Genomic DNA, 27,043 nt, shown 5'->3' on the forward strand with positions numbered 1-27,043 from the left:
GTCCCAAGGATAAGACCATTTAAAAAAAAAAGGGTTAGGATTGAATGAAAATGTCCCAGAAATCAAATCACAAACTATACTCACAGTCTAAATAAACCTGCAGTTCATTTGTTGAACCTCTGCGTGGCTCCTTCATGACAACAGACAGTGTAGCTTCTCTGGAGCTCAGAATGACGAATGGACAGGCTTCATATTTAGCATTTGTGATTACCTTGAGGAGATGCGTTCACCTTTGGAGACGAACAAATGTGGCATCTATGCTTCCATCAATATTTAACGTCTCCAATACGTCTCCACTAGCGCCAGGGAGTAATTGCAGGCCTAATTGAATTTGCTTGGCTAGTTTGACATCATGGATCAGTCAGACTGATGACACACAGCCTCCTAATAATCCCATTTGTACTCATTATCATATTTTACCCTGGTCTTAGTACAACATTTAGCCAACTATCTTTCTGCTGCTCGTTGCTCGTACATGCAGACATGACAGTGAAATGGTCCAAAGGGAAGTAAAGGGGCTTTCAGATAAACAACAGTCCTGTCATATAATGGTTACTGATGGTTATGAGGGATGTGCCACCATGTTGGAGAAATGCCAACCAGCAGGAGAAACTGTAACGTTATTAATCCTGCATTTCCCAATTAAACAAAGAGGCTGTTGAGTTGTCATCATCATTTTATTTCTCAACATTGCGGCACATTGCTCATAGATTTTGGTATCCTCTTTTCCTTTTCCAGTACTGTTTGTTAAGTCCAAATTCGCGTCTGGTACCTTATGCTCAAAATCCAAATTATCCACATCAACCTGAACAGTTCTTGTCTATCAAATGCAATATTATTTACTTCCTACATCTACATACAGGACACATGAACTGCATCCCTGTTGATTTACACCATTTTAAGTCTTTGTGAAAAATGATTGAGATATTTTAAGAAAATTATTCTGTCTGTTATTTGAATTCTATTAATAATTCACGAATGGGAATGGGTTTAGGATCTCTCTATTACACACTATCCTTGCCAATTCAATAATGCATGATTATAGTTTTTCAAGGCAGCATAGATTTTGTTGGATTTGTCCAAAGGGCTCGTGTCCATTGGAAGTATATTGCAACTTATCACAGAGTCATTTTGCTGCAGCTGGAGGCTCTTTCTCAGGAACTGGAAGGTCTTTAGTGACAATAGAAGGGAAGTGAAGCGAGTCTCGAGGAAAGATTTTATTTCGCCTCTTATCAAGTCAGCAATAAGTGTGTATTTGTCAGGAATAAATGAAAAGACTAAAAGAATTTTACAGCAACTGTCATGTTTTTGATGAGTTTTTAACATGGTTCAAGGCATCATGAACTCGTTCAGTACATCAGTGCACTGGAGGTTTCCAGTTAAATAAGAAGTAATAACTCCAATATATTCAAGCTTTCCCAAAGTGGTAGTAAAAGGCCTAAAAACTGAAACTCAATTATTATAATAATCATAGATAATTGTGAAGAATAAACATGTTGCAACTATATTTAAACTAAAGCTTTCCTGTAAATTTATAGAACTTATATAAAATATGACCAGTAATCTTTCCATTAAATGCAGTTTTAAATAAATACGTTTCCTATCTACAGAAACGTGAAGATACAGCAGCTTCACATGTGATATTACACACATTTTCACAGTTGTGACACCCTACCAGACACAGTCTTTGATGTTAACACCTTACAACCCTTACAAATCCTCTTCCAGAGATACATTTCTACTATACCTGACTCATTTTTCATATATTTTGTAACTTAAAATTGAAATATTTTTTCTGTGTTTTAAATGCATCCAGTTAGTTACTAAAGCAGAGTGAGTTACAGTTACTTTGAGTAGTTTATTTTCTGATGTAATAGTGGGAAATATAAAAACATTTTCAGACCAATTTTTGTGCATGCACAAAATGTTAATATTAATATAACTATTTTTATTATATATATAAAGATAGATACAGGTACATAGATACAGATAGGTATACTATCTACTGTTTCTCAGTCCAGAGTACCATTAAACATCAATATAAAGTATTTTATTTAAGTATTTTACAGCCTTTTCACCCAGTTAGAGTCCCACATGACTTCAATATCTATCTATCTATCTGTCTATCTATATATATATATATATATATATATATATATATACACACACAGTAGAGTCAAAAAGTCTGAGAAAGCTAAGTAAGCAAAGAAAATAAATAAAATTATGTTTATTCATTATTTTTTAGCATTTATTTTAGCATCTTTGATATGGATTAAATGCGGATTTATTTTCATCTATTTTCTCCTTTTTTATTGTATTTTTTCCATTGGACAGGTTTCAAGGTCACAGCAAAGGCATGTTAAATTGTAGTATGAGTTTGAAAAAGGAAAATGTCAAAATTTGAGTTATTAGGTTTTAATTTGACAGCAGTAATGGCTTCCCATATGTACCGAATCTATACATTTTGTCTGGTTTGACCTTAAAGAAACTGAATATTTAATCAGCTTTAATTACCAACCAAACAACATCATGTAGCTTTTCTTAATTATGAAATGAGGAGATTTTGTTGATGAAATGCAGGGGTCATACACTCTCGCTCCCTGCCTTCATTTCTCTCGTTCTATCCATCTTTTGTATTTGCACCTTGGGGTGATTACCAGGGTGAAGGTGTGAAGATTTGACACTCGGCAGATAGATTCATTTACTGCCACTGCCGGACCTGGAGGTGATAATGAGGTCGAGGATTAAAAGCAGACAATCAGTCGGCCCGTGACGAGGGCTGCGCCACCTCCTCCCCCATCGCCACTCCTCCTCGACCGCCTTGTTAAAATATACTACTCCCTTTCCCCCCTACTTTTTTTGCTGATCTCCCATGTAATTACACACTAATCTCTGACTCTGAGGGGAAAGAGATGGATTGCAAGAGGAACGAGGAAAGAGAGGTGGAGGAAGAGAAAGAGAGAGGGTTCAATAAATTAAGAACTTTGTGCTGTTATACAGTTTCCTTTATTTACAGTTTGTTTTTTTATTTAGTTTCTGAACTTTTGTTTGGTAGACATGCTCTAAACCAGTTCTCTGTTTCAACATTGTGACTTTTGCACAAATTACACTTTCTTTCTGCCCATTTATAAACCTGGGACAGGTTATATCTATTCTACAATGTAACAAAAAGCATCATTTCTGTATTTGTATTTATTGTAGATTCCTTGTTTGGTCCATGCAGTTTACAATCAAGAAAACCATTTCACTTTCTTTTCCATGTTTTAGTGAGCAGGATATCTTAAAACCTTGTCAACGGATTTTAATGAAATTCAATGACATGTTACGTCCTGAGGCAAGAAACTGGTATATGGATGACAGTAATGGCTGATGTCCTCCATCTTCTCTGCTGCCAGCTTATCTTGGAAAATTTGCTTAGCCAATAGATGATTAAAAATTGGGGAAAGATGGGTGCCCCGGTAGCTAAATTGTTGAGGAACATGCCATGTAACAACAACACCCCCGGTTAATTTCTGGCTATAGCGCTTTATTGCATGTGATCCGCATTTCTCACCATTTTTCCTCTCTGCCTCTCTGCTGTCAGCTAAAGCAAAAATGCCCAAAAGTCTGGGAAAGATCATGGTTATATCAAAAACACTATGGTTAAGTTATGGTAAGAGTTAGGCGACTAAAACACTCGGTCATGGTTAGAGAAAGATCGTAGTTACAGATAATAAAAAAGTTAGATGTGATACATGCCCATTCACCATCCCGGCCACCATACCCTTAGCACGGGGTCTCAGATGGAAACAATGGAGGAGACTGCATTTCCTCATGGACCAGCGAGACATGAAAATGACAAAGTAATCAAATTGGAATGTTTGCTTGCATGTATGTGATTGGCTAACGCAGCACCTTTGCTGGATGACGTCACGTTTAATTGCAAAAAGTTGAGCCTAGTTCAACTTTTTTTGCCAGATGACCCGATGTCTTTTTACCAGAGCACTATGCACAAAAAGACACAGGCCAACATTAGCCCTGTGTGAAAAACCACAGCCCTCTCATTCATTTGCATGGGGGACGTGCTTTAATGTAGTGGAGGTGTCGACACAGAGAGCACAAGCAAAATAACGCAGGGTCATTGAACGTCACATATATACAGGTTGACACATACCTGTAATGTTAATGCTGTGTCTCTGTTGTTTACCTCGCGAGTGTTACAACGAAAGCTAAAAAAGAGTTTTGGCGTCTGATAAACCTTTAAACGCATTAATCTGTAGCTCCAGTAGACTTCCTGGATCATATTTCATTATCTCACTGATACAACACAACACGCCCCCACCAACGCAGTCCCTTGCATTGCATTGTTTAAACATAGGGCTGAATGGAACCTTACTTTCCACCTCTCTCCATATAGGACACAATACTTTCAGCATTGATACCGAATGTTGGCATAAATCATGAGGTGAAATATAATATGGACAGAATTCCAGTGGATACTGGGATGATACAAATAACATAAATCTTTCTCAAGTGATTAATGGAAAAATTTACTTATGAGATTTTTTTTTTTGGAGACCAGTTTTTAAATATGACAAATTTACCTCACATCGAGGTTACATCCCTCAGGATCCAATTTTGTACCACTTTTCTGTGTGTTTGTGTGTTTTTTTGCTTTCCACACTAATCAGACAACATCAGATCTGTGAAGGAAAACATCTGATTTGGGACCTTTCAGCTGCAGCGTGAAAGCTTCTGTGGCTTCACCTGCAATGTTTGTTTATTCTGTGGCATCAATCATGGCACCTTGATGCTCCCATGATATTTGCTCTGCATACCCAGATCTATTTTTGGTCCTGAGACATCTAACACCGTCAGCGCGCTCCTCCAGAGCCGCTCTGCCCCTGTGCACCCACAGGCTCTCGCTGTGCTGTGTAACCATCCTGAGTTAACCTTTCCTGAAGGCACAGGGAAGCCCAGGCATGGAGCACTCTTTAGCATAATGAGTATGTTCATCAAAGCACTGCGGTGTGCTGGATGGGGCCGCCGGATTCACCAACATACGCACCCATCAACACACCAATGCTAATGTGTGTGTACGCGTGTACATGTGTGCGTGTTTCCCGCTGAGCTGGGAACAGGGCCACAGGTGATGCTGCTCTAAATTACACATGCATACACACTCATTTACACACACACACACACACACACACACATGCATGGTGGACCTAAGTAGCGGCCGCCCTCAGACCTCATTTGAGGATGAAATCGTTTATGTGACCAAAGTGTCATCTATAATTAATGACCACTTGTATGTAATTTAGAGGGATCTCACCTGTGGCCCTGTCCCCCAGCTCAGTGGGAACACTCACACTCACACTCACACACACACACACATACACACACACATACACAAACTCAAGTGAACTAACACAGATATGACATTGCACATAAAATTGTAGGGCTGAGAAATATGTATAAATTCATATCATGAAAAATATACTTTGATAATGATAAAGATAAACTGAAGATCTCAAGATTCAAGAACAATGTCTTATGGCTCCATGATGCTACAACTCTGCACTGTATGATTTGTTGAAAGAGTCCAACTGAATTTAAATTGCATTTTATGCTGCAATAAATTTTCTGTGTAAAACAAATATAAATCATCTATTGAGGAGGAGGATTTTTTTTGTTTGTTTGTTTGTTTCAGCACCCTTTGTCTGTGCATTAACCAGTCTGCTCCTCTGTTTAGGTAATCAGAGAAATAGTTTGCAGCTAGCCAGTCAAATTATTTCATATAAGACTTTCCAATGCATATTTGGTTTCAGAAGTTGGGGTCTGCAGACACTCAGTTCAATAAGGAGACATCAGTTGGTGTTGAGGTTAACAACAGAGAGGACGATTAGACCTTATCAACGTGATGCATCTTCATTAAGCACAGGCCCATAAAGATAGCAGAAAGAAGATAGAAAGAAAGATAAGATAGAAAGAATCCCTCGTAGTCCAGTCGCTGGTGGAGTAAAACCAGCAGGTGGAAGATGGAATCTCACTCATCATGTGAATGAAGATGTGAGTCATAACTGACCGTTAGTGGGCTTTTTGAAGAGGCTACTCTCAAACGCTAATGGAGAAAGATCACTGACTCAGTTAAACTTTCACTGTAGAAACCAACAGACTCACTTTTCCCAGCTGATGTGTCGTTGGAGGTGTCAGACCTTGGATAAACAGATTGCTAAAACACCCCGAGCCTTGTAAACAATATGAAATCATTAATTAACAACATTGCTTTGTTAATTTCATGTGAGGTTTCTCACAATTTACAAAATTAATGGTTTTATTCCAGTATATCATGGTGGTAGGGTACCACTAATGAGATTCTGGGTCTCATTTCAACTTTTAAAATATTGCAATACTTGTTTTTAATTGTTTTCATATAGTTTCATATGCAGTGTCACCAACTGTTAATTGGCAGGTGATGAATATTATGATGTCAGATTTTTATTACAAAATTCATATGTTTGCCACAGTTCCCAACTCCTGAGTGGTAAGCAAGAGATTTGCATCAGAAGATGTCTTGGTTAGGTTTAAGTGTGAAAGTCTTGAAGACTTCTTGGGTAAATATAACCATTGTTTCAAGAGCATTTCAGTTATTGTATTTAAGAGCTGGTTCACATTGAAATATAGTTATTTAAATTGTCTAAAAAACAGATGCCTGCACGTCTTTTGACTGTCATACTATATCAGTAAACCAGGGAGATGTAGAAATATTCAATACATTTGTTTATAGTCACTTTGTAAAAATTATAATATCACCCTGTAAATCTGGGGACTGTGTATTCACGTTGGCAACAGTGGTCCAACATTACTTACATAAAACAAAAGTGGTTCTTTGGCTCTGCCCGTTGAGGCTTAAATCAGCTGCTGACATTATTTCTGCCTCAGCAGCAGCTCGGTTTGCAAAACGACAATACAGGAAAAAAGAATATGGTTTCAGATGTCATGCTTACCCTTTCACTTCTATGTTATTTAAGCAGTTCTGTTTTTGTATTTGCTCTTAAAATTGCTGGATATTTTATATCAGTATCAGTATTTTTGGTTTTAAAAAAAAGAACAGCCAGGAATCCTTGCAGAGCAACTGAAAGAAATACATTTTTCAAACTGCTTGCTGCATCTCTGTAGGCAAGACGATGCAACTCAGATCATTTCTCAAACTGCCAGGCGAAGTCGGAGCGCTCTAGGCGGTGTCATGTTAAACAAAACAGTGCATTGATGCAATGCACAAAGAGTTGGTTATGTCAATGCGATATTTATCACCTCTGATCAAGAAGAAATTAGTGTGAAAATAAGGTCGTAGATCATTGTGGGTTAGATTAAGTGTCAGAGGGGAAGAAAATCAATGGCGCTGTTCAGTGTGGCCGGTGGAAAGTGCATCTACAGTGTAAAGGTGCTGTGGCCTCAGGACAGCGATGCTACACTGAAGCTTATCACCTGTGACATCCTTTAATATGGTGACCAAGCAGCGGTGGCTTTATGAACATGGGTGTATTGTTTAGATTCAGGCTGTTTGAGCTGCACTTGTCTTCCTGTTCCTGTATTTTTTTGGTATGAGATGTTTTCCTAAAGCTCTTTGTGGTTTTTCTCTCAGCCGCACAGTTTGTATTTGTCTTATTTTCCAGTTTTGTTTTATGATTTGTTTGTGCAAATCAAAGACACCTCAGTGGCTCTGGAAACCTGAGCCACTGTTTTCATTTGGCGTACCAGCTGTGACTACAACAGCTGATCTCATATGCACACCGCTAAAGTTATTATTGCAGTACACTTTGCATTGATACACTGCAGGTAAAAAATCACAAAGAGGCTTTGCACTGCTGCTACTCTGAGAATTGAAACCCTGCTTCATACAGTATGCTGCTGGTTTTCAGTGACAGCACTTTTTCCTGAAAAAAAACAAACAAAAAACAACACAAATCGCTCCCACAGATAGTATAATTGATGAACTTCTAAGATGTCCTGGAGGGATACAGGGGTTTAAAATCAGCAAACAGTTTAAGGAAATGAGTTTTATGTTCACTTTTACTGCACTTACTATAAAGTCAGATCTTCTTATCTACCTTAAAAGTATCATCTTACTCAAATGGACTCCCTATTAATCCTAGGATAATCTGGCCACTGTTGAAGATGCTCCTCACAGTCAGTCTGTCAGATGAATCCAGTGTTTGTCAGCAGATAAATGACAATCCGATCCGGCCAATGAGATGCTCCTAATTACCTAATGAACAAGGACATAAGGTGATTTGTTGCCATGGTGCGCTTGTTAGGTTAAGTGGTGGGAATCGACAGGACGGTCAGATGTTGTCTTGCTGTATCTGTTCTAACATTGTGCTTTAGTGTCCTGCGTTTAGTCCCAGAGGTCCAACTTTGATGAGTATCGGTGGAGTTCAAGAGATTTCTTGAATGATAAGTTGTTTTCTCTCTCAGTTAAACTCAACAGGTGAACTACAGTTTTTCCCTTCAGTTCACTGATCTGAAGCAACTTTTCCCCTCACTTAATTTGCACAGTTTGATCACTAGACTGTGCAATCTATGTTTATTCTCCAAAAACAATTTAGCTATTGTACAGACATGAGCTGTAGCTACAACATCTGTGTGGACCATGTCTGTATTTATATGAAAGCTCAGAATGTACCACAAATTCCAGTTCCTTATGTTACTTTCCTCCAGTTTTTGTAATTTTTCTTCTTCTTTCCCTTATGTCATTAAATGGAGTCATGTAATCTTGGAATAAGTGCACATTTTTTGCTCAAGCTGACGCATCTTTTCACATCCACTCATGTCTTTCCATTGACTTTTTATGTTGTGATTTCATCTCTAAAACTCACTTTGCATTATATCTGATGTCAAAGGCTTTTGGCTTTTGAAAGCAACAGAGCCAAAGGATCCACAACACTGCCTGTATGTGGCTTCATTTTCTCCATAAATCACCCACCAACAGTTTTGAATATGTTTTTCGAAGTAGCCACCTTCATTTGTTTGTTTGCAAACACGCTCAGAGATGTGTTCATGCTCTACTGTAAAGGTGCACTCGGTTTGCCCTCTTGACTGCTGAGCTTACAGATGATGATGATGATGATGATGGTGGTGGCGATGATGATGCTGGAGGAGATGTAAGGATGTGTTGTTGCGTAAAGCCTCTCAGCATAGCCCTGTCGCCCTCCTGCCTCTTCCCACCTCCCTCTGTTCTCATCCCTCTGCTATTGACCATGTTGCACATTATAAATCAACTGCGAGTTGGGCTACCTTGCAAGTACCCTAATGAAAGCTCATTTATAAAGTGGCTAAATGGTCCTGACAAAAGTCCTAATGAGGAAATCAATAATTCAGTGATTGTTACTCTGCTTATACTAATACGTCCCTCTTGTAGTGCTTTGATTCGGCTAAGAGAAGGCCATTTTTTACCTTATTCAGTTCTGCGTGTCAGCACTGTTGTAGGGTGTTTTTTTTTTCTGTCCTTGAAGCTTTTGGATGAATTGTGTGCTGTTGTCTGTTGTTTCTTGGAAAGATCAAAAGCCTTCAGTTATTTGTGCTTCAGTATAAAATTAACCTGGAATCTTTTTTTTTGTTGAGAAACTCTCGGAGACTTTGCAGATTATTTCAGTTACATTAAAGGATAAAGGATAAACGAAAGCCTTAGAGATTAAATATAAGAACATTTTCAGTAAATATAAGTATTGATGTTCAGTGATTTTAAATAGATTCCAGTTAATGAACTTGTTGCAATCCCACCCTCAGTGAAGCTTGGTGTAGACTGTTTTCACTCAAGGCACTTAGAAGAGGTTTGGATATCTGCCACGAAAAGTTTGAGGAAACACGTTCCATTGAGTGATTCACCTCAGACCAGGGGTGAGTGGGAAAAGTTAATGTTGACTCATTTCAAAGCTCATCTGCAGCGTTACTGTACTGTATGTGCAGTGAAGAGTCTTCTAGAAATGTAAATAAAATGCCAAAACACAGGATCTAGTAAGCAGTTTGAAAACCAGCTGGGATGTTGAAGACGAATCAATACTGTGAGAGTATGAGCGTCTCCTATCATATATTTTTAAGGTCATAATGTCTCCGAAAGGTTTAACAGTTACTTTCTGCACCTTTGAACCACCACATCTTCCTTTATTGTATCTGCAGCCATTGTCCTGTACCTGCATAACACCAATTTGACATAACATCTAACAATTCTTCATCTTATGATTTTGGTCAGTTTGTTCGTCCAACACTTTGATCCTCAGCAATTTATCAGACCATTACATTTGATCAGAAATTAATGGTGCTCAGAAGATGATTTGTCATGATAATAATGACCCTCTGACATTTTCTGTCGTGACACCTTTGTGCACAGTGGATGAAATGTATAGAGCATGTAGGACTGAAACTAAGTATTATTTTATATTCATAATCAATCCATATACCAATTGCTTTATCAATTAGTCTTTTAGTCCAAAAAATGTCAGAAAATTGAATTTTAGCCCAAAGTGAAATTCAGGTTGCTTGTTTAGTCTGACCAACAGTCCAGAACCAAAAGATATTTAAGTTAAAACTGATATAAAACAAAACAAAAACCACAAATCCTCACAGCTTCACACCGGCCACACAGCTGTGGACTGATGATAATTGGGCAGTTTTGGCCACCCGTTATTGCCTCTTTCACAAAAGTTTGACATGTCACAGCAGGAACACAGGTGTAAGTAATCAAATTAATGATGGCTGATTTCCAATTAGCTGTTTCAGTTTCAGGATCCTGGTTAGCTCAGGCCATGCTGTCATGGTTGACTGCAACACTTGAATAAAATTAACATTATTAGTTACACCTGTGCTTTTGCTACCATGAGCCTGTTAGTTGAACCGTAGTTCTCTTAAACCTGCATCTCTGTGCAGATGTTTGCTGCCACCAAAGTTTAAATGGCAATGCTTTGACTTGGCCAACTAAACAAAACTAAAGCACAGTTCAATGATCCAATCCCTTCCTCTACCTAATGGTCTGACCTTCTGCCAGTGATTCAGAGCTGCAACAATTAGTTGATTAACTGATTAGCAGATCAACAGAAAATTAACCATGAACTATTTTAATAATAGAATAATCATTTTAGTCATTTTTTCAAAGTAAAAAATGCAAGTCAGATGTGAGGATTTTATGCTTTTCTGTCATACATTATAGTAAACTGAATATTTTTTGGTTTTGGACTGTTGGTTGAACAAAAAGAAGACATTGGACTGTGGGACATTGTAATTAGGGTCATTTCATATTAAGTATCTGCTGATACGTGTATTTTCCTAGATAATACAGCTGCACAGTGCACACTTCAAGTACATTAAAGGTATTAGAATCAATCAAATGTATATGCTTGACAGTTGAATAGCGCTGCAATGCATTAAGAAAAGAATTGCCTGAAATGTCCTCCAGTGTTTGTTGCTTTGGTGCAGCCTTTGAGTTACCTGAGTGAACTCTCTGTATTCCATTGAGTTTTTATTTTTTAGGTGCCATATAAAACTGGTAGTATTGAACTCAGCTCTTTTAGTACCACCTTGCAAAATGCTTGCATTGCAGACATTACAAGTGGATGTTGGACTGCTTTCATTTTACATTTTAGAGTACGCTTCGGCGACCTGCCAAATACTGTGCTCTCCATTTATGACACCTGTGTGACAGCTGACGTAAAATAAAGGATCGGGCTTAGATTCTTGCTGAATATAGCTGATACCAGTCAAATGGCTTGATCAGCCCTGATACTGATCTTTGAGATCAGATCGGGACATCACTATTTTCTGACAAATTGATTAATTGGAAAATGATCAATAATAAATCTTTTTTGTTGTTCCCTTTCATGCTCAAATCTAAATTGATGCACTATGCTCACTCATGTTAAAGAGAAAAAAATTAAAATTCCAACCCCATGCTGGAAAAAAAATGTTCAATCAGCTACCTTCAAATATATAAATTTGTTTAAATACATCCATGTGACTTCATCTTCATCATGACAAAGGTCTGGGTTGCACTGTCAGACCTCTGTTTACATGATTAGCATGAATACACGAACTGCTATGAAATAAAACCATATAATAAAAGTGATACAACAACTAATCACTACTCTAATATGAAAAAAAACAATGGCATTTTATTATTGTAGCCATGAGAGAATATAACCATGGCAGTATACGGACAGATGGTGACTCACCCCGGAGAGGTCATTGATCATCAGCCTTAGCAATGGGAGTGTGTGCTATAGGAAGCCAGGGGAGCAGCACCCCAGTCCTCTGTTAATTGCAGGGGCAGGTAGATTACCCTCCTACACCCCACACTGGGCCTTAATGTTGGGCATGGGTACCCACTGGCCACCCCATGTGCTCCCTCAGATGCCTCCTTAACTGGCTGTAGATCCATCATTATGCTTCAATATGTGATTAATGGGCCACATTATGCATTCTGTAGAGATTAATGACTGTGTGATTTTGTTCAGCGGTAAACATTAGAGCTGTATTTCCTGTGTAGTTTAGAAAATCCCTTTTTCAAGCTTGAATCAAACACAGATGCACTTTTGCAGAATGGTTGTCTGTTTCTTTTTGTTTTTCATAAGCTCAGAATATAGGGGACTAGAGACAGAGAGCAAAAGACATGTTATAACTGTACAAGCTCCATATTTTGATGTGGGGAAAACACTCCTATGTTTCCTCTTTTCTCAGTCCCTTTGCAATTTCTGTTGTCTTGTTTTTTTTTTCAGAACAAAGAATAAGCTGTGGTACTTTGAGTTTGGCACTTCGGAGACCTTTTCGGCCACATGTAAGAAGCTCCACGACTTTCTGGAGGTTGAGGTAAACCGAACCACATATTTTATATTTATAGAGAGCTATGGAAGAGAAGAAAAAAACAGAAAAGAAACAAAAGCAAAGAAAGGTTTTTTGAAAGTCACTGCTTTTGTAAATTATGTAATGGGGTGGCTAGGGCTGAGGAGGTAGAGTGAGTCATCCACTACTCAGAGGGTTGCTGGTTCGATCCCTAACTCTTCCTGCCTGCGTGTCGAAGTGTTCTTGGGAAAGACACTGAACCCCAAATTGCTCCTGGTGGTTTGCGCCATCACCCTGCATGGTAGCTTGCCACCATTGGTTTGTGAGTGCATGTGAATGGATGAGTGAGCAGCAAAAACATCCAGTTTGAATCCCAAGCAATCATACATCCTTAATTTAATGATATTAAGAATATTAAGTACTCAGGTAAGAATATTAGTGCCTGTTAAAAATATTCTGGTCAACGCTTGTTCCATAAATAGCCAAAATTTGTACTAGTTTCAGATCCACCCAGACAAAGTGTTAATGTGTGAAGGCTATCTGTGCAACTCCCCACCCACTTCTCACTGAACCTCAGTTCAACCACAGGTAATTAGCCCTACATGACCCTGCTGTGTGTGATATTGAGTGATAATGAAGATGGTGTCTATACGATTCATCTTCCCCCTTCTCAGAGCTATCCACACAGTGCAGAGGTCTTTATTAATTAGTGTTGGTTAAGTACCTACTGGAGGAGAGCTTGTCTGGAAATTAGAGACAGATCTAGACTGGTATAGGATCCACTATCTAGAGCATTACGCTTTTAGAACTGACAGAAGATTATTCTAAAGAGCTAATGGTTAGCCCCGATTCTGGTTTACTCTTTAAGGTTAATCAAATTGACAGGATTGGTGCTTCCTATGGAGAGAATGCTCTAAAAACAGGCTCAGGCTCAGACTGAAAAGAAAGATTAGATAGAGAGAGAAACTGATTAATATTCAAGCTGTGACAAAAAGAAAGCTTCAGGCTCAGACAGAGAGACAGATTGAGTTTTAGGCTTAGACTAGGACAAAGGTTCAGGCTCAGACAGACAGGTTTAGGGTCAGGTTGAGATACAGAGAAAGGTTTATAATACAGAAAAACAAGTTCTTGCTCAGGCTCAGACTTACTCAGAGAGACAGGTTCAGGATTAGATTTAGAAAAGAGAAATGTTCAATTTAAGATAGAGAGAGATTAAGGCTCAGGCTAAGATGGAGAGAAATGTTCAGGCGAAGAAACAGGTTCAAGTTCAGGCTGAGGTTCAGAAAGGTTCAGGCTCAGGCTCAAACAGTAAGACTGATTCAAGGTTAGGCTGTGACAGGAAGACAGCTGCAGACTCAGGCTCAGACAAAGAGATTGGTTCAAGCTAAGACTCAGACAGGAGACAGGTTCAGGCTAAAACATATACAGAGACATGTTTACAAGCTGGCAGAAAGACCCATTCAGGTTTAGGTTCAGACTTAAAACAGGCTCAGGCTTAGACAGAGCGACAGGCTCAGGCTCAGTTTCAGACAGAGACGGGTTCAGAGTCAGGTTCAGACATGGAAACAGATCTGTGTTCAGACAGAAAGATTGATACAGGTTCAGTATCAGAAAGAGACAGATTCAGGTTCAGACAGAAAAAAGATGCACACTCAGGGTCAGACAAAGAGACACGGTCAGGCTCTGCCTCTTTGTTTGAGAGAGACAGTTTTCATAAGAGGTTAAATGGAAAGTCATTCAGTCACCATCATTGTAGCTCACATGTGCCACTTGTTTTTAGGGTGATTTCAAAACATTTTACAAACTTAAATCTTAGGTTAATTACTTAGCTTCCTACTTTAAGACAATGTGGTTTTTGAAGTTTTTGCTGCTTACCAGATAATCTGGTAAGCAGCAAAACTATTTTGCAATTACATCCACTAGTTTGTCCAAATGGTGGATATCCATATTTACATCAAACATACGTGTATGCATATACTGTATATCAGGAGAACTGTGGGTGCCCAGTTCTCAAAGGTCAAGTGCATAGATTTTATATTTGGACCAGAACTTCTTCTCAGATATTTTACTTAGCAAATTTTAAATAAACACACTGCGCTTCCTCTGCTCATGGACGTTTCACCAAATATATAAGAATATCAACTTTCAACCTTTGTGCGTAATAAGTTGTCAATTTATTAGGGAGGAAAAACAAGACGATTCTTTAGACTGCCAGTAAGTCAGTGTTTTCAGTAGATAACACCTTCAAACTTTCTAGGTATTTGTAGCCTGTCATTGTTCAAACTACAGGAAAATGCAGCTCGCCAATTCATATCGATCCTATCATGACAGATATGTGCTTAGCCGATTTATTTGCTTTGCCCTCTATTTCTTTCTCTTTCCTAAAAGTGTGATGGTGTTACTCTGGACCTCAGCAGCATCTCCTTAGAAGGCATCGCCATTCTCAACATTCCCAGCATGCATGGGGGGTCCAACCTTTGGGGCGAGAGCAAGAAGAGGAGGGGTCACCGGAAGGGGGGAAAAAAGGGACAAGACAAGAGGACACCAGTGATCGACCCCAAAGAGCTCATGTTTGCAGTTCAAGGTAGTTTTGACACCATTAGAATTAACACATGTTTAACCATTTTATGACTGTCTGTAGTTGGCGTAGTCCTGCTGTTGCAATTTCACTACTGGATTGTGAACTTGCCCATTAGAGTACAAATCCAAACTGGAAACTGTATATAGATATAGAGATATATAGATAATATAGAATAAACTGTTGAGAGAGTAGCATGGCTCTAGGGATGGCAATGTCAGTCGGTTGGCCAGTCCACCACTTTGGTCCATACTGAAATATTCGAACAACTATTGGATGGATTGCCATGAAACTGGTGCAGACATGGTTCCCAGATCATGAACCCTAACGACCTCGGTAATCCCTGGACTTTTCCTCAAGTGCCACCATAACATTGACATTTGTGGTTTTGAGTGAAATGTCAACTATTGAATGTATTGCCTTGAAATTTGGTTCGGACTTTCATGTTCCCCTCAGGATGAATTGTAATCCATTTGGCTATCTCTTAACTGTCCAATACTTTGGTTTACAACCTAATACCTGGGAAATGAATTACATTCCCATCAGCCTCATCTGTACTTTGTCTTTACTGCTAATAAACAGATGCTAGCTGGATAGTGTCGTGGAAATTGTCTGAAAACACTAAACACACATATGAAATAATACACAAAACACAAGCGATTAAAAATTGTTATTGCACTATAAGGAGACAGAACTCACACAAAGCGAATCATTCCTCTGTCTCGCTATACAAAGCCAAACTGACCTTCTTCAGAGACAAAGAAATGATCATCGCTTGGTCAAATCATACAAACTTATGGATTACAGCCAATAGCAAACAATCACGAGATATACATTTACATGCACATGTATGTTATATAAGAGCCACATCTCCCAAAGACACAAATCAGGGAAGCGGCCCAATCCATGTATGGCCTTTGACCACTTAACATGTCTTGCTTATACTAAGACCCAGAATGGTACCTTATTTGGGCCTAAGCCAGGATGGAAAGAGAGGAGTGGGCCTCCTAAGTCACATTCCTGCACATATTAACAAAGGAGAGAAGTAATGATCATCCTTGCACATCTCTGCACATTGAAATGATAAGTCAATCCTTTGGTCTTTCATTACTGTTACAATAGCACACTAAACTCAGAGGGTAAACATCTTAAACATTACCTGATAAACATCACTAAGTTAACACTGTTACTGTGGCATTACCATGCTGATGTTAGCATTTGGTTCAAAGCAAAGTGACTATGTACAGCCTTGCAAAGCTGCTAGCATGGCTGTAGACTAAAGTCTTTTAAACACACGCTCCTTTAAAAAATATGTTTTTGAAAAGTCTGAAAATTCAACACATTGTGAGGCAATTGGTGAGTAGCCAACAGTACTTTCAAAGCCTTGCATATGCTGAAGATTGTGGTCGGTCAATAATACTTGAAGTGAAATAGGTTTTACAGTGTAGGAGGCTGTTTTCCCTGAAGCACACATAGATACAAACAACCGATAGTCTGTGTCCTTTCTCCTATCAGATAGATCAAAGACTAAACTTTTGACCAAACTTTCCCTGAGTGCATGAATATTTCACAGATGACAAGGTGAATCACAGCTAGCTGATTGTGTTTGCTAAGAAAAGGTACAATCATGTCACTGTTTGGAACTGTCACTTGTGTATTAATGGTCTCTGTAGGCGCCAGTGGACAGGCTCAGTTAATAGGAGCAGACTGAGGGGGGTGTTGGGCATACCCCTGAATCCATTTACGTCAAAAGGAAACCCGTCAATGGGAATATATGAATGAACGAAGCAGAATGAGTCAGCTGGTAACAGCTGGTAAATGGCGCAAGCCCCCTCAAGGACTTACAAAAAAATAAAACATATCCTGAAAGCCGTGGTAGAAGAAGAATTCCTTCCTTCTTTTACTGAAGTAAAGGTCTGAATACTACAATAGAATATTTTTTGATTGCAGGTAAAGGTCATGCATTCAGAATTTGAAAAAGAAGACATTCAAGTATTCAAAGTCATCATAATTACAGTGAAAGGGAGGTTGTTTTGCTGCTGCTGGATTTTAATCCTTTCAGATCAGGATAATGTTCTCATTTTTTGTACATGACATGGTTTTTTTACTCATGTTCTGATGGACTGCCATGAAATTGTGTACAGACATTCATGGTCCCCAGAATTTGGAGCTTACTGCTATCCAAAGACTTTGGGGGGATTATTTAAAAACTTCACTAAATCAGTTTTTTGTAGCTGAGTAATCTACCACTTTATACTAGAGTAAATACTGTATATTTATTTGGAGATTTTCATGTCAATTATTTGTGCTGTTATGGTTATTGAAAATGACTTCTACACTAGCTTCTACACTGCTGTCACTTTTCTTGAAAAAGAGCTAAATCTTGTCTGCTTCACCCAAAAAATTTAAGGGGCATAAATTCACATAAAAATGCCAATTAATTAAGAGAACATAGATAACAAAGTCACAGATGAAGGGAACTTGTCAACATGGTAACAGCTGTATTTTCAAATGCAATGCAGAAGAAGCAGGATTAGTACAGATGAGACTGTGCTGACATCACATAGCAGTGTTTGCTCCATTGCCAATAAAAGCTCATACTGAGCAGTAGTAACCAAACTGCTTGGCCTTCTTGAAAGATCCATCATCACCATTAGCCTAAGTACATTATAACCTGTAACCACACCTACACACACTGATATAACTAGAGGGGGGGGGGGCAACAATAGCAAAGTGTAGGATGCCTACCTTATCGTTTGTGTCCAAGACTCCAAAGGGAATCCCTGACTCTCTCCAAGTTCACGTCCTGGCTTCAGTCTGCCTCGACTGCATTGACCATCAGATAAGACATACTTTCTTCCAACATGGTGGTTCGCAGTCTGTTCTTGATGAATTTAAATGAAGAGAAGCATCTTTCATTGCATGCATGATGTGACTGGGAGTATGTAGATAAGCTGGTAGAGCTTGCTGATCTCAGGATATGCTTCAAGATTATTCTCAACCATGAAATAGTAAATAGCCATTATCTTTGTGTTTCTTCTCTTTAGAGAACTCTTCAAATAGAAGAGTTGTATCAAGAGTTTGTACTCTATTTGAGCTTGTTCTGAATTTATATCCCCACTGTAGTATGTACACAACTGTTGAAGGTGTGGGATCTTCTCTGTTGATGGCTTTATGAGGCTGCTTGAGTGTTTGAGAAGAGGTAGGGTCTCATCGCTGAATCTGTCTGTGATGCTCTGAATGCAGAGGTCAAGGTTTGCAAAGTAAAAATAAACCTCCATCTCTTCTTTTGGACTCATCTGTGTATAATTTCGCCATTTGTCCTCCAGTCTCTTTGAAACCTTTTTGCTCCTTCTTTCCATCTCTGCTTCACCCCACATCTCCACAAAAACTTCATCTGTCCTCAGAACAGACGGCTCTGTTTTACAGTCATCCACAAGCTGTGCAGCTGTGCTGATGTCTATGTCTTCACCCTGGAGGTATTTTGATGAGAATACCAGTCACTAGCTGTGGTTACATGCACAATTTTTTTCATGCTGACTGAAATCATTCCGACTGACGATTTCGGGTCAACTGTTTACACGGGATGTGATCTAATACATTCTGGTGTTTACATGCGCCAACGCATTTAATCGGAACAGCTGTGTGTCATGTGCAAAAGTGATGACTACATCAGGGCGATATGTCAAAACGTTCCTACCGGCCACTGATGACTAAATCAGGGTGATATGTCAAAATGTTCCTACCGGCCACTGTCAGCCCAACAACCAGGGGTGGTTAGTGGGGCGCGCTGAGCAAAACTGGGGAGAGACTCAGCAGCCATAAATTTCTCCACTCTCTGTTTAGGAGCAGTTGAGATTGTAACTACAATGAGAAGTGAACTGGTCAGGTTAGGCTAACCCATTGTCGCTAACTCTGGGGCTAACCCCCTTCACTTTAATCAGCAGGTGTCAAGCAGGACACAGGAACTTGGCTTGGGTCTTGAGGAGGTGTAGCATTTATTTACTGACAAATAGCCTAAACTGTACACATACAGCACTCCTACACAGCTACTAATTTCATACTTTCTGTCACAGACACGCACACTCTCTCTCTCTCTCTCTCTCTCGCTCTCTCCACCATCACATCACCTAATGTTACCTCCATGTGGGGTACACATGCACAGAAAGAATATATTTATTCCAACCAGAGAGAAATGATTGGATTAAGTGTTTACATGGTTATCCAGCACTAATATTTTCCTAGTGAACGGATTATCAAAGGTTTACACCATCCCTCTACACCCGATTGAAAATTCCTTCCGATCGGGCCGGATCGGGCCAGTTTCTTCCGATTGAGGTGGTAACATGAGGCATTTTTCTATTCTAGGCTATTATTCTGATTATTAGTAAAATATTAGAGTCCATGTCAACGTAGCTATTGTGAGAATTCTACTCAAGGCCACCAGATGGAGACACAACTCAAAATCAATGGCTTTCCCCGGTGCCATTGAAGTTCCTGATGTGTCCTGTCAAATGCATCACTGATCCATGGTAATGAGAAGGACTCTGCAGTTGTCAATTCGTGATGCCCATCTTACAACACTCAAAGCCTTCAGTGTCTCGGGTCTCTTGGGGTCATTTTCCACCAGCTCCTTTTGCACATCAATGAACAAGCGTTGTCTTTTGGTGGACGCTTCCATGAAGGAGTGGAGTTGCTCAGTGACGCCACAGAAGTTGCCTGAGGTTATGTTCTTACAACATGTATGAATCACCACCAGGTTCAATTGAAGTTCATAGCACATGCTCTGTTTTATGATAGCATGCACATCCCTATATATTCCAGACAGCACAGCCATCATACAGTATCCTTGCCCCCTGATGTTGCTGACATCAAGGCCATATTTCTCCATTGTCTCCATGAGCTTCTTGACAAGACCAGCACCAGTTGTATCTTTCACATGCACTAAATTGATTAGGCACTCCAGTATCTTGACTCTGGAGTCTGGAGTTGTATCAAGGCATGTAGAGAAGAATTTTGCCACTCTTACTTAATTTATGATTTTACCTCTGACTTAATTTCCAATACATGCAATCATCTCATTCTGACTCTATGCAGATAGATAACTGGGGACACTTTTAGGGTTTATCTTGGCAGATTCAAGGTGTGTACGAAGAACTTCATCATATCTTCCAACCAAATCAGTGATTTCCCTGAAAACACCTTTGTTTTTTGAAGTCTCTGAAAGGGTAATCTCAAGCAGGACTACTGTGGAAGTTATGTCTGCTAGCCCGAAGACAGCACTGTATCTGCTGTCCCTTTCTTTTGTCTTCGGCTTTATCTGATTGCCTTTCTGAATTGACAGTTGCTCATCAGTTGGAGTAGTCAACAAATGCATCTGCCACTTATGACAGTTTTCCATATGCTGTTGGCTTGCATTGTGATTGTCAAACCTTTCCCTGTTTCCAAAGCTGACTTCCAATCCCTAAATCCCTCAACAGAAAACTTCCTGTCATGGTTTGCAGTGCATCTAAACACTCTACAGGGAAAACAAAAAGCTGCATCTGTTGTTTTCTTGTAGTCCAACCATTGGTACTTTTGTAACCAGGTTTTGTTGGATCTCCTATGTTTTAGCTTTCTTCTTCTCTTTGAATGGGCCTTCCCCTAATGTAACTGTCCCTTGCTAGATGCTCATTTATAATAATAATAATAATAAAATCAGCATCTTCCTCTGAAAATTAGAATCCTTACATAATGCTAATTGCTAAAATTTGTTTTTGTGGTTTTCTTTTTATCAGACCATTTCATTTTGTTCTCTTACCACCAAATAGGCTAATTGACTGCCTCTTATACAATACTTTGACAACATTATTATTATTATTATTGTTGTTGTTGGTGCTGTTGTTGCTATTGTTGTTGTTGTTATTGTTATTATTATTATCATCATCATGTTGTTGTAGTGAGAATCATTATTAGGCCACTCACTTATCTTTACCTGCTTCAGACAGATCAGCATCATCATCATCATCCCTTGATTGGTCTGAAATGGTCGTATGAAAGAGGGAACAAATCCATGAAGGAAAAATAGCGTATCACTATAAATCTCACCTAAGATGACCTACCTGTTGCACTATTAACCTCCTGACTGAGGACAGGGCTGGGGCTTTCTGTTGTTTTTTTTTTTTTTAAAGAATGGCAAGATTTAATCAAATGGAAGTCAGTGTTTTGCTCACTATAACCTGCAATAGTGGAGAAAAAAAAATCAGCTTGCTGCTGTTGTGAACCGCTTTCATCCTGCATCTTTTGGAAGAAACCAATACTATAGGGAAAGAGGGGGTGTGACTTTGAGGTATGATTTATGACATAATTAGAAGAATATGTTTGACTCACACTATAAAATGTAATACATACATATTATAAAAAAAAAATAGTTTAATAAAATAAAATAAAAATATAAATAATCCAGATATATAAAATCTGGTGGGGCACGTGAATGGGCATTCAGTTGCCTGCTCAGGTGATACACAGTATGTTTTTAGGTTTCCTTGTGTGATGATGTGTTTGTACTTGGGGATGAAGTGGATGTTACAATCGTTGTCAAGCTTGAAACATGGCGAGTCAGTGAGGCTCTCCAGACATGGGCGCCAATGATCCCTTATGAGACTTCAATGGTGAAAACATGATTGTTGGAAAAACAGATGTTTTTTTGTTTTTTTTTTCCCTGATGTGATTCCAGCCTTTAAGGGGTTTTGATCATAAAACACTGTTAAATATGTCAGTACCTGTCAAAACAAGTGCTGATTTAATGAATCATCCAATCTTTGGAAATTCCTTCATCCTCTCAGATGCTGCATGAACTGATTTTTCCAGGTGATCTATTCAGGCTAATTTACAGGAGCAGCATTTAATGTACTTGTGATCAAAAAAAACAGAATAAATGTTTTGATACTAGTAAAGTTTAGAGAAAACAAAATCAAATAAATCACAGCAGGGACAGTGAGGGAACGCAAAAAGAGGAAAGACAAAAAAAAAAAAAAAAACACCTCAGTTCTAAAATAATTAACTCAATCAAAACAAAGACAATCTCGACACAAGTGCTGTAGCTTGTCGGGATGCTTGTGAGGCTGCTGATTTGAGTTTCCTAATGAGATGATGTGAGCGAGTGGGGCACAGAGGACGGCAGCCTGTGAGGGAGATATTTGATCAATTCAAAGCCCAACCTTGCTACGATGAACACTCCATTAATCCCTGAATAAAAATCAATCAGTTTGCTGTTTGCGGTTTTAAAAAAAAAAAAAACGCCACAGACTGAACCTGGGAATGCACTTAGTGTAAGTGGGGAGTGTGTATTTGTGTGCCACTACGTTTCTGTGTGTTTGTGTCTGTTTGTGTTTGTTTGTGCCCTGTTTATTGATGTGTGTTTGTGTGTGTGTGTATGGGTGTGCACCTGTAAGTGTGAATGGATGCCCTTGTGGAAGGTGAGCCGGCCTAACTTGTCAGATCAAGAAAATGGTGTATTTAGAGGTAAACACAGGAGTACATTAGCCCAGAGGGGGCACCTCCCGAGCACAACGCACAGATCAAACTGTTGGCAGGGATTACTTTGTGTGTGTGTGTGTGTGTGTGGATGGATGGGTGGGTGGGTGAATGTGTGGAGGGCGGCTGGGGGATAAAAAACCCTGACCTTTCGGGAGCTGTTAAATCGTCCCGCTGGTGACGCCAGGAGACAAGCCCCTCAGGTGGAAGGGAATGGCTGTGGAGTGAATTATTTAGAATGGGACTGAGATTTTGCAGAGGAGGGAGGGGGGGAGGTCCATGTGTAGGTGGTGGGGTCGTTGCTTGGGACTGATGCCCCGTGACAAGCTCCATGAAGCTTTCATTGGACGATCAGCCCCCACACACCTTCACTTCTTCTTCCTCCTCCTCCTCCTCCCGCCATTTCTCTTTAGTTTTACTTTCACCTGATCCGCCGCTGGTCCTGCTCTGCTCCCTCGCTGTCCCTCTTTTATTCCTCCGCTCTCACCCTGTCGCTCCACATGTGTCAGCGCGGTCACCGTCCTCGACAGCTCGATGGTTGACAGTGACAAGGGCGCCGTTTCTCATCCCACGCTCAGAGATTAAAGCCACAGCACTGCTTTTGTGGATCTCCCATATGGACATTCGTTCATATGATTGTCTCACTCATTCTGAATTGTCACCCTAAGTGTCTCCGTGTCTGCGTGTTGTGTGTTTATCACAGCCAAATATAGCCTTCATCCCTCAAGGGAGGGACATAATGTTGATTGTAGGTTAGGTAAGGGGTGTTTCGGTTTATATTTGGCCGTTGGCTACCTCTTTCTTTCTCCCAGTTTATCTTGGGGAAGTAAACATGATGGCTCTTTCTATATTTGGCAGATTCCACTTTTGATTGTTGTTCCAGGTATTTTATTGGCACTTCTAATGTAAGAAATAATGGTTAGTGATTCAAATAAAAATGGAAATTCACCAATAAATCATTCTAGATGAATTATGACTTTCATTCACTAAGATCTTAATTAAAATCATGTGTCCTCACTTTATTAAAATAGGTGAAAATAACTTTAGGTGAAAAAGTTAGGTGAAAAAGAGGCCCTGACAGATAATGGAATGTAGGCTAATTTGAAGCTTAGTTTAAAAATCTAATTAAAACATTATAATATGTTATACCTCACCTCTCTGCTTAAAAAAATGAAATATAAATGAAAATAAAGGAATATATCAACACTTTGGGAAATACAAACCAAAGTGTAAAAATGACTAAACTAAATTTGTAGTTTTAGTTACATGTGGCACACTTTGGCCGGGTACAGTGATTTCCTGGAGTCTCTGCTGGTTGCCTGGCAACCTTGTTACGCAAACAAGACTTCAGACAAGAAAGCGAACGCATACTTGTCAAAATGCCAAACTATTTTTTTTAAGTAGCTGTAACAGTTTCACAAACAAAATTCTGTTTTTGCACTTGTTAAACAATTGAGATACAATGGATAATTGGACAAAACCAGGCTAGCTGTTTCCCCCTGCTTCCAGCCTTTGTGCTAAGCTAAACTAATCATCTCCTTTAGCTCCATATAAGTGGACAAATAAGAGAGTAGTATCAGTCTTCTCATCTAACTCTTAGTCAGAAAATAAATAAGTGAATTTCCCAAATAGTGTAAATTGTGAGTTTGCATTTGTAATGTCTTCAAATAGTGAAATATACTTGTATTCTCACTTAGGATTGGTTTAAAAATGTTCCATGTCATCTAGAGGTTAAACTCTTTATTTTATAAATAGAGTTTAACTTCTATAAATAGATATATTTTATGTATTTATAGTACATTTATATTTAGTTTGTAACTAAAACATGCAGGTCAAGTATATTTTGTACATCCACCAGTTGTACATAGATGTCCTGACCTTGTTATATTTGGCAGACAGGCTCTATGGTCTTTCCCACAGTAAGCACTATACTTGGGATCTTTGTAGCCCGGGGCAACAAGGAATCCCCGCCAGTTTACTTATCGCCGTGGTGACGCTGTCCATCATACGTGTCAGCGTGGGCCTGTGTGAGCTGTTTGCATTAACGTGAGAAGTCATGGGGCAGGGGGGGGCAGCTTTAAAGTCCAGTGTCAGGAGGTCAAACTACTGTGTCTGTACACACACTCTTCCACTCCGACCCTGGAAAGTACTGCACTCACAGTCTTGCACTGAGATAGGGACAGACGCATGTCCATCACCATGGTGACAGCTGGACACCACAGCTCGGCAGCGACAACAACACCTCACGGCAACAGTAACATTACCAACGACACTCCTTCAGGAACACGGCTGAGATAAACAAGACAGGGATGGAGCAGCGTCGGTGACAGCGAGCTAACTCGCTAGCACGCACCAAGTGCCTAAAAATGGGTCTAGTTTCAATTAGTGTCTGTATACTCCCAGCAGCGAGGCAGCAGCTTCTTAATTTGTGGAGGGACGAGTCGATGGAGAGTCGGAGGCAGAACGGGCGTCTGAAACAGATGGGCCCTGCATGACACTGGGCTTCCAGCAGGGGCAAAATCAATGCTCATAACTGCAAAACAGAAGAGAAATTAATAATTATATTATCACAAGATTGCTTTGCATTGCCGGTGCAATCTAATTAATAGCTGTTTTGTTTCTAGCTTGCTCTTGTAACCTTTTTTCTTTTTTTTTTTAAACTGTGAATGTTAAATGTTTCAGAAGCAGAAGGAAAAGTCTGAAGTGACGTATCATGTTCTGTTATTCATCCTCTCCTTCCTTCTCACTTTCACAAATTCCCTTTATCCTTCATTTCTTGCTTCTTCTCACAGTCTCACTAACTGGAAGATTTTTTTCTGTGTACTTATTGGTTTTTAAATAGAATGAGCAACACTGAAGGGCAACAAGGAATACAAATGCTGTATTTATTCAATATTAAATCACTTACTGAAACATTTTAGAGTAGTTAGCAGTCTAAAAAACTACATCATTGAAATGGTTCTACTATGAGAGCATATCATAAATGAGTCAAGCATACATATAGTAACCGACTTACAATATGAAGTCATGTCTCGACAGAATTACACACTCGACACTCACGTTTTTAAATATGCATCTGGAGCCATTACATAAACTCAGCTAATTCTAAAGTGAGCCTTAAGTTTGTTTTAAAAACGGATGTTTTTTTGTGTTTTAGACCTGTCTGACCAGCTGCTGGAGGTGGTTGGACTGGAAGGAGCCATGGAAATGGGTCAGATCTACACTGGCCTGAAGAGCGCTGGAAGACGTCTGGCACAGTGCTCCTCCGTGACCATCAGGTCAGCTTTAAACTTGCTTACTTCACAGTTTTGGTCAAATATGTGATTTTATCATTTTGTTGGTCTTGTTTTGTCTGCATTGTTTTTTTAGCATTGGGTCGTCAAGTCAAAAAGCCTGAAGTCAAAAATGCAAAACAAAAACATTTAATACAGAATTTGGTTATTGAAATACTGAGCAACTATCACTTCCTGTCTGGGACATGTTAAGTTGCAAACTGTTTTTTAAGCAGTTTTTTTGTTTAATATATTTTCATACAGTTTAATCAGAACACCCTCTCTTGTTTTTCACTGACAGAACCAGTAAATCACTTCCGATGCAGATTGATGGTGAACCGTGGATGCAGACTCCGTGCACTGTAAGTCACTGAATGTATCCACTGTGTTTCCTCATTATGTATCACACACAGGTGGTTCATGCAAATGAGTTTTAGCCAAACTATTTAGCAGTAACATACAGTATATTGTAGGGATTAAATCAAATACTTCATTGTTCAGGGGAAATATCATTAACCCAAATCTCTGTATGTGTTGCATCAAATCTGCAGCATCACCTTTTGTAACTGTGACAGGTTAAAATGTCATCACATCAGACTGTGTAGTAGACACAATACTATTTCTAACGGAAACACATGAAAAATCATTAAATCCAATTTTCTTGTATTAGGAATCATTCCTTGATAGTACTGTTGTGGCCTGTTAACTGCAATCCTACAAATTAAAAGTACGAAAGTCCCTCAAGCTTTAGTAACTGATTAAATCTTGATTTTACTTTATGTCACTCTACTTTAGTAGTAGTAGCGCTTAATCAGGGGCACTGCACATTAAATTATGTCATTATGACATAAATGTGCCAGATTTT

The 27,043-nt window shown here is 39.2% G+C and overlaps 1 protein-coding gene across 2 annotated transcripts in view; it reads left to right on the top strand.

The window, feature by feature from the left end:
• The window catches only part of dgkb (diacylglycerol kinase, beta), an 80,220-nt gene that overhangs the window by 46,651 nt on the left and 6,526 nt on the right, over positions 1-27,043 (top strand). For both annotated transcript variants that reach the window (XM_067600626.1, XM_067600627.1), the window contains 4 exons: positions 12,750-12,840; positions 15,202-15,397; positions 26,064-26,184; positions 26,480-26,540. In XM_067600626.1, the coding sequence (XP_067456727.1) occupies positions 12,750-12,840; positions 15,202-15,397; positions 26,064-26,184; positions 26,480-26,540 (469 nt within the window). The remainder of the gene's footprint in view (positions 1-12,749; positions 12,841-15,201; positions 15,398-26,063; positions 26,185-26,479; positions 26,541-27,043) is intronic.

The sequence above is a fragment of the Thunnus thynnus genome, chromosome 10 (assembly GCF_963924715.1).
Source record: "Thunnus thynnus chromosome 10, fThuThy2.1, whole genome shotgun sequence".
NCBI lineage: Eukaryota > Metazoa > Chordata > Actinopteri > Scombriformes > Scombridae > Thunnus > Thunnus thynnus.